A 9,116-nucleotide genomic window follows, 5' to 3' on the forward strand; every position below is an offset into this window, starting at 1 on the left:
GGAACCACAACTTTAATATCCCAAAGGGAACTCACGTTCAACTGGTAAGGATTATTCATAGTGGGTGAGGGTGCATGCGTGTATGTGAGCGTCGGCAACGCACTGCGTTTTGAAAAGAAAAACTTAGTATCCCAGTGGCTGTGCAAGCATACTGTTTATAATTCATCAATAACCCTATTTCCATGAGGCTTCAAAAAAAAAGGAAGGCTTAATTCTTTTCTAGAGTGACCGTGTTATACATGCTGTTAATTAGATTAAGTCAAACAAGTACCAGTTGTAGACCCTACCATAGTGATATAGTGCAGAGGTGCTACAGAAAATCACTATTGCATGGAACATGTTAGCTATACATTCTCAATTAACAGGCAACTCAATAAATCTATAGACCTATAAGCACCATCCTAAAGTAGCTTCTTCCAATACGCATCATTGTGGATTAGTTATGTTGAAGTGTAGTCTTCATGAATTGTTAAATGCACACCGAATGATGTGTGGTGTGTCCCTGTATAATAACTGGATATTTTTGTTAGAAGATGAACAGCGCAGCATGCATGCCTGTCTTTGTCCAGAAATCATGAAAGGTGCACATGCAGGATTAAAAAGTAGACTGGTTTACATCAAGGTATCAATGAAGATGCCAAAATGATGTTCCTTTTATTTTATGATCAGATAATACAAATTTCTTTTACTAAAGGGACTTCTAACTCAATGAAATGTATTTTCTTTGAAAAAAAATACATTGATCAGGACATAACACCAGAGGAGTATAAGCCAACCATACTTATAGAAGCAGAGAGAAAGGTGCATCAGCATTAGCATTCGCTGTTATGGACAGCTGAATGCATGTTGAGCTAATGCCATCAAGCCACAGGCATCTAGAAATCTAAGGGCAAGGATTCTGGTTTTATAGATTATCTTTTTGGAAGTGGATTTACATTCAGCCTGATCTATGGGTTTCTTTTTACACATATGATTACAGGCTTTCATTGAAAAAGATCTCCAGAAGCACCAGGGCATATCACACAGCGATGTTGTTCACATTTCACAAAAAGGGGCAGAAAATAACCGCATATCGCATAGATACAAAATTCATGATATACGAATAACCAAGAGAAAAAGAGAGCAATAAGAATATGCTAAAGGAAAGGGAAGAAGAGAAGTACATCATATAGGAATCTATGCAGAGGCGCCATCAGATTCACCAGCGCTGCCTTTTTTCTTGGCAAAGTACTCCTCTGCACGGGCTTGGTTCTTCAGATAATTCTGTGAAAGCCATTTCTTCCGTTTAGGCAGTACAGTCAGGTTACAACCAGCTGCCTCGAGCTTCTCTTTAGCCGCTGCTGAGAATGCTCCAGCCTTGATGTTCAACTTGACTGATACATCACCATCTCCTAAAATCTACAGACAGTTGAACAAAGAGTAAGCATGCAGGCCAAACAAAATCCGATTGCAAAAGTAACCAGGTAAAAATACTAGAGTAATGTTATAGCACATGTGTTTGCTGGAAGTCCAGAATCCAGATACTACTTCATGTTAATGTTAGCAGATATTGGAAGACTATAGTTATTGTAGATCCTACAAATAGCCAATGGGACTATTGCCAAACTGTACCAACAAAGCCATTCAACACTAGAAGGGGTACTCAACTACTCATCTAACACAAGCAGATAAAAAATTGATCCAGGACTTTAAGTCCTAGCAGATGACTTCTAACTTAAGTGGCTAAACTTTGTATATACCATTAGCGCAGGTGAATTCAGAAATGATACAGCAGCATTTAAGAAGTAAAACAATAGCACAGGTGAATTCAGGAAAGATACAGCAACATTTAAGAAGTAAAAAAATAAGAACACTGATCACTCGCTCCAACAACAAATACAAATAAAACTCTGACTGCACTTTGATTCTTTGCTTCAAATCGTGGGTACAATAAGGTCATCCTGGACAGCAGGTTCGGACAACACGTTGTTCTCACTGGCCAAGAGCTAAACTAAACCCTTGAAAGTTGAAGGCACTCGTATTTTGGGATGCATTAATTCGCATCACAAATACCATTCCACAAAACAAATTTTAAGAAAGCAACAAAAGAGTAATCATCATATATACCTTCAGTGGAAGCTTCCTTTCCCTGCCTGATGGATTGATCAAACCCCGGGATTTCAGGGTCTCCAGTGATATCTCGTCACCATCTTTGAACCCACCACGCACTATGTCTTTTAAATTGAATGGCACATACTTCGGCAACCCAATGTGCATTCCTGAAAAGGCATGGTGGAACTCGCGTCAGGCAACTTCTCAATTACCGCCGTTTCCACAAAAATAACTCGCATCAGGTAACACAATGGATTATGTGCCTTGAATTTAGTATGGGCAATGTCGACGCTGAACAAGTATTTGCCTGTACCAGAGAGTGGCTTCAATTGAGCGGATTAAGGGAAGCTTGAATCGAGCAACTCACCGCCGGCAATGCCGCGTAGTTTGGGAATTCGGCGGTAGAGCGGCATCTGCCCTCCCTCGAACCCGCGCCGGACGCCGGGCCCCGAGCGCGATTTCTGCCCACGCATCCCGAACCCGCAGCTCGCGCCCTGGCCCGCCGAGATACCGCGCCCCTTCCGCTTGGGCCGCCGCCGGGACCCCTTCTGCGGGCCCAGGTTGTCGAGCCGGAACTTCTCCGTGGGCGCCGCGGCATCTGAGGCCTCGGCTGCCGCCGCAGCGCCGCTGCAGACGACGGTGACGCGCTGCGGCGGGCGCGCGCGGAGCGGGAGGGCGCGGGGCGCAGGCCGTCGGCTGGTGAGGATTCCGGGGGCGGCGGCGAAGGGGGAGGAGGTGGACGTGGAGGCCGGGATGTGGAGGAAGGTGGCGGTGGGAGCGAGGGAGAGGAGGGTGATGGAAGCCATGGCTGCCGTTGGAGCGGCGAGCGAGTGTGGATAGAAGCGGATAATTGCGGTTTGGGACAGAGATAATAAGGACGCCATGGGCCTCTCTCCCTTCTATTTTGGGCTTGCTCATCAAATAGCCTTGGCCCACCCAGAACGCGAGAAATTCTCCAAAAAAAAAAAAACGGCGTTCCAAACGGATATGGGTTACGGGTTACCCTTGCGAAACGTTTACAACCAGGAAAAGCGGTGAAAATGTGAAATGCAAAAGGAACAAACAGAACTTATATACAAAGGTATAAATTAATGGAAAGAAAACTCATGTACAAAGGCAGACACATGCTGCACAGGACGGCTTCAGCAGTCTGCGATGTCTACCGTCTAGAAGTTGAAAGGTGCATAACACAAACCAAGGTTTTAAATCTCCGGCTATAGCAATTTAAGCAGCATCATTTAGCTCCACTATTAGCTATTTTATATTCCTACTACTAAACCCCATAGCCGGAGATTTAAAACATTGGTATTTACAACCATTAACATTGTACTATATCCAGGCTTCAGTTATAATGAACTAACAAGAAACTCTTGCACTCAACCATCTGAAATGTCGACAATTTCACCTCTAATTGGTGAATCCAATGGAGAAGACACAGATTCATGGCCAGCTTGATTTCCAGCAACTCCATTACTACCCACCGAATGAATTGGCCAGGATATTTCTTCAGGCTGAGAAGCTGGCACAATTTCAAGTTTGCTGTTGTCCCCTGGATCTTGCAAGCAAGAACCACCTGTGTGAGAAGTTGAGTGTCCAGACTCAACATAATTGCGGGATTCCCTGGCTATAGAAATTTCATGTATTTTTTGCCGTCGTCTTCTTTCTGTTCGCTTATTGACCAATGGCACCTCATCTTCATCCGACTCACTATAACAATAGTAATTCAACCACTCAATTATTACCGAGTATGAACCATCCAGCTTGCTTTGTTTCCTTTTCTTCCGTCTGCTGCACTCTTGGTTCTCTAGTACAGCTGTTCGTGGACGTTTTGGTGCCTCATGAACAGCTTCTGCCATTTGAAGGTCACAGCAAACATCCTTTGAAAATTTGATTTTCTTGTTAGACCTATCTCTTGAAGAGGAATCCAGTCCTGAACAGCCAACTGCATTATCAGTAACATGAAGGAACCCAGCAGAGGCATCTTCCCGCTCATTTTTGTTGCTTCTTCTGCCCTGATCTGATGTATGTGTGAAGTGCCAACTTTTGCAGACAGCTTCGTCAGCCTTGCCCTCGGTGAGTGCTTCTTCCGCTGAGATTATCAGAAACAATTAGCAATTTAGCAACTCCACTAGAGCTCACATTTTAGATTTGCAAACTGACTTACTTTATAACAGAATATGATGTTATAATTTAAACACGTAGGCCTGAAGTTAATTACCTTTTGGACCTCCAGGTAATGATTCTTGAACTCTACAATAGCTACCCGAGCACTGCTGCTTGTGTCTGCAAGCCAAACATCCAAATACATTAATATGGATAGTCTAAAATATTCAAAGCATGAAACTGACACATCCTTATTTGATAAGGTGTTAAAATCCAAATTGTTATTATACTTTTGATATAACCCAAATATAGTTGTTGGACTTGATGTTATCCAAATCGGGATATCTATTATAATTACTACAGCTGAACTATTATCCTAAACCAATAACTCCATACATATCCTGCTAACGCTTTATTTAGTTAGGTGACAAAGCTCAATCATGTTGCTTCTCTTGACCTCTTCCGTTACAAAATTGGGGGAGACCATGACTTCAGAGTTCAGATGCATTAAGATCCAACTGAGTCTAGATGTCTACACCTGGTATACATCCTAACCCTTGACCTTCTTTTTTTTCGAGGATCCATCGAATTCCTGTATGAATAAATGACTTAAGAAATGGCTTGACAACTACTCAATTCGAACTTGACTATTTCTGCCACTAAAATGTAGATCAACAGTTGCCTCATTGCATGTATAAAGCCCATGTCAAACATGTGCCAGTATGTGTCTGTCATTGTATTCTATTGGGCAATAAATATTGCCCCTAGCCCAAGAGAATCAAGCCACTGTTCTTTGCTGAAAACATCCACTGTTATCTTAGATTTCTGTGGTCAATCAGATGCACTCTTAATTTTACCTAGTAGGCAAGTAACACCAAATACGCAATGAAGTGCATATGCATATCCATACCTGTGCCAGTGACACTTAGAATTTTGACATGGGTCATCGGCACCTTTTCTCTCAATGCAGTCATTACCAGAAGGAACTTTCATCATGATTGACTTGATCAAATCTCCACAGCTTTGACACTGCACAGATCGCTAGCTGTTAATGTGAAAAATATAAGTTAAAGTTTACTTATTGCAGTCCTAATTCTTACCTTGTAGTGATAGTATTTCTTTCTGATCTCATGGAGCAGTGTTATGCTGTAGCCACCAACTGGTCGCTGAATGTAATTAATTAATGGAGTTAACAAGAAATATGTAAGTTAGGACTAATTGACAGTTGATGCGTGGCTTATACTTACACGGGGATCTGCTACAGAGCTCAAATTGATTTTATTCATCAGTTTCCGAAATTTTGCACCATGATCACTGCTTGTTCACAATTTCAAAATGGGTCAAAAGGAAATTACAAACTTAGATTAGAGGTATATTAAAAAAATACAAGCTGCCATCGAACAAGTACCTGTGGTCACTGTTATTGTCTTTGATGCAAATATAGGCATGAATCATCTCATGAAGCAAAGCATTCTTCAGATCAGATTCATCATGACATTCGCATAAGGATTTGGAAAGAAGTATAATACAACCACCACCTCCAGGATAATAGTCACACGTGCTTACATCACTGCAGGAGGAGAATTATGAAAACAAAAAAAATACAAGAATCTTCAAGCAAACTCAGCTAATGAGTACATCAATCGCTTACTTAAGGGTGGTAAACTACATACAATTAATTATGATTCTATGACACATTTCATACTTCAGAAATCCATTTATTGTAGTACCAAGTTAGTGACCTGATGTTAAGATCATTCACCCTATGTATGGATAAAGTTCCGCATTTTATGTGGTGGATTTAAGATGTACTGTAAGCAAAACTTTCAGCTATGACACAATGATCGAGGGACAGACCATGCAGCAACATCTTGGAAACATATGCAGGAAACATTTAATGTTATCCATCATAATTACACTGCTCAGCTATGCAAGAATAGGCTGCAAATGATCAAAGTGCAATATAAGAGAAATGCTCAGTATTTAATGATCTTATTAACATCTTTCGGCACAAACGAATCAGTCAATAGCATCAATCAATGATTGTTCCTTAATCACAAGTCTGTTATCAACTCGCTGGCCACTATAGTTTATGCAGTACAATGTACGCATTACTGTCTCTCAAAAGAAAATTCAATGAGACTCCAAATCTGTTTATCACAGATGATTCTTGAATTGGCAATGGGAATATTCTTCAATTGCAAAGCTGTCACAGATGCCACACCATATCAGTCCCGCCAAAATTTGTTACTTATATCTACAACACCATAACTGGAGAAAATTTCCCCGCCAAAATCTATTACTTATACCATCTTTCCAAGCAATCAAAATCCAGATTCATCAAAATAAACATAGCTTAGTTTACATTTCTTCATCAAACCATCATGACGAATGCAACCACAAATCATAAATTCAGGCCATAAAGCAAGCATATCATAATGTGTCGGTGATATACACTGTGAGGAAGTGCTACGCCTTTTTATCCATCCAAACAATGCCTTCAATGGTTCATACCTTGTGCAAAGGTAACAGTGCAAGGACCTACACCATTTTCCCTATCTCCTCTTTCCTCTTATTAAGAACCCAGGCATTTCGTGTGAAAAAGAAAAGGAAAACACCAGCATCAACCTAGGACATATATTATAAAAAAAACTAGGCCATCATGGCAACACTCCAGCAACAAAATTCACTAAATGAACAAGCAAATAAATAGAATATTCAGAGAATAGAAAGGGAGCTCCAGCCCTTATCCATGGTGCAGGGCATAGTGTCGGTTATGCTCAGGCATAGTGTTCCGTTGGATGCACTAAATTTAGTTATCACGAATTAATGGTTATTCTAGTGTGGGGATTGGACTGTTTTCTACAGAAACGAGACTGAGAATTACAGATTGATGGGGGATTGGAGAGGATAGCCCGTCTTGTACTTCCAGAGGGACCAAATCAGACTTCGTTTACGATAAGTTTCTCCCCCAAATTCATCGCAATGTATCAAATCTAGGCAGAAGAGATATGAAACAAGCAATAGCTTGCGACCACAAAGCAATCCATCATCCGAACCCTCGATTTCGTACCCCGGAAGTCGAACTCGCATGCCACTCAAAAACTCAGCAGAGGTGGGGGGGCACTCACCGATCGGGTAGTGGGTCCTCTGCCCACGAGACGGCGCACGACCCGAGGGAATCGCGGAAGTAGAGGGAGTTGTAGTGGCAGAATAGCTCGGAGATGTCCGGCGCCCCTCCGCTCCGCTCCGGATTCGAGCCCACCATGGCCGGATTTGGGTGAGACCAGGGGCGCTGGCCGCTGGCGACGAGGACGATGGAGGAGGGTTTAGGCAAAGCCTCCGGGGTCAGGGTCCTGAATCTGGATGTGTTTAGCCATTTGGCAGGGGGTGCTAGCTGTGTTGGTGAGGTGCTTAGCTCCATAAATACGAGATTACGATATTCCATTGGCAGCCTAAACGTGTTTAAAATAAAGAAAAAGGAAAAACTCAATTTTACTCCCTCACCTATCCATCCGCTTAACCCGCACAAATTTTTAGCACACTTTACTCCTTGAAAAAACTGGTCCAATCTACCTCTAATTAGATTTCTCTTTTTTATTTCACTCTGTATGAGTTGAATTTTGAATTCAAATTTTGTGAGCAGATACAAAACATGATACTTTATGTTAAAAAATTATACTAAGATTTTTTTCATGGTTATTTTCATATATTAGGAACATTTAATACGAAATTGATCTTAGATATAAGTATGAAAAGTAATCATGAAAAAAATTTAATATATTTTTCTAACGTAGAGCATTATGTAACAAGTCAACTAACAAAATCTGAAATTAAAATACAACTTGTACGCGAAGGAAAAAGAGAGAAATAGATTGAATCAAATGAAATAGTTCGGGAAATTAAAGTGAGCCTAAATTTCATTTAGAGGTTAAGCAGACAAAATAAATAGATGAGAGGATTAAAATGAACTTTTACGAATAAAAAAAGCAATACAGTAACGCGCTAAAGGTCAAAAATCACCATTCTCACAAGTCAAATCTTTCGATGCAAAATCATCCTTCATGGTTCTTCTTTGGTGTTATATTAACATATTTGTTATGGTATGACCTTAAGTGCTCCGTGACCTCTTAATAAAAAAAAGGAGATATTGAGGTTGAGGAACTTATCCACGCGCCAAAATCCGTTACCTAGATCAGTTAGAGCAAATGGGGAGTACGAGGATGTTTGGTTTCTAGCGACACTTTGCCTTACAATGAGCTAACGGTCTACATGGAACACTGGTGTCGTATATATATCTAAGGGTCTACCACAAGGTTTGGACAGCACTAAATATGGGGCTGGACATCGGATGCATCTGACATGGAGACCTTGATGTAAGATGGCATAGTCCACATGGAAAGACAGAAACTAGTCGAGAATTAGGAAAGTACTCGTTGTAATAAGAGTAAAACTCCCCTAATCGTATCCGACTATTATTCTTCTAACCAACCAATCTGTAACCCTGGCCCCAGCAATATAAGGCAGGGCAGGGACCCCCTCCAAAGCAATTCAATCCAACTAACACACAGGACGTAGGGTATTACACAATCTAGCGGCTCGAACCAAGTCAACTCGGAGGCACCAGACCAAGCCAAGCTGGAGCTGAAGGTAGTCGGGCAGGACCCTCGGGAGGTCGTGACCACTGTGGGGCTAACCCAGAGCCTGAACGCCCAGTAGAAGACCTTTGCAACAAGATCGACGCCAGCCGCGATGCTCGTACCATCATCGACGAACGGCGCCACAAGCGCGAGGAAGAATTCGAACACCTAGGAGATGATACTAACGGGTTCCCCACCTTCTCAAGACATGTGAGGAGGACAACTCTACCCAAAAAGTTCAAACCCTCGGTGCTACTCACTATTAGTACAAAGCAGCTGGGG

The 9,116-nt window shown here is 41.8% G+C and overlaps 2 protein-coding genes across 2 annotated transcripts; both read right to left on the minus strand.

Moving 5' to 3' along the window:
* Positions 1 to 884: 884 nt before the first annotated feature.
* On the minus strand, positions 885 to 2,943 carry LOC101762170 (50S ribosomal protein L15, chloroplastic). Its single transcript, XM_004985111.4, has 3 exons — positions 2,459 to 2,943; positions 2,107 to 2,258; positions 885 to 1,398 (listed from the first exon to the last, which is right to left on the minus strand). Exons 1-3 carry the CDS (start codon positions 2,895 to 2,897, stop codon positions 1,177 to 1,179), a joined length of 813 nt encoding a protein of 270 aa, XP_004985168.1. The 5' UTR covers positions 2,898 to 2,943; the 3' UTR covers positions 885 to 1,176.
* Positions 2,944 to 3,151: 208 nt separating this feature from the next.
* LOC101762574 (sprT-like domain-containing protein Spartan) lies at positions 3,152 to 7,575 on the minus strand. The gene is made up of 7 exons (XM_004985112.3): positions 7,326 to 7,575; positions 5,603 to 5,764; positions 5,442 to 5,508; positions 5,295 to 5,360; positions 5,105 to 5,223; positions 4,310 to 4,374; positions 3,152 to 4,180 (listed from the first exon to the last, which is right to left on the minus strand). Exons 1-7 carry the CDS (start codon positions 7,460 to 7,462, stop codon positions 3,468 to 3,470), a joined length of 1,329 nt encoding a protein of 442 aa, XP_004985169.1. The 5' UTR covers positions 7,463 to 7,575; the 3' UTR covers positions 3,152 to 3,467.
* Between the last annotated feature and the right edge of the window lie 1,541 nt (positions 7,576 to 9,116).

Source organism: Setaria italica, chromosome IX, assembly GCF_000263155.2.
Source record: "Setaria italica strain Yugu1 chromosome IX, Setaria_italica_v2.0, whole genome shotgun sequence".
NCBI lineage: Eukaryota > Viridiplantae > Streptophyta > Magnoliopsida > Poales > Poaceae > Setaria > Setaria italica.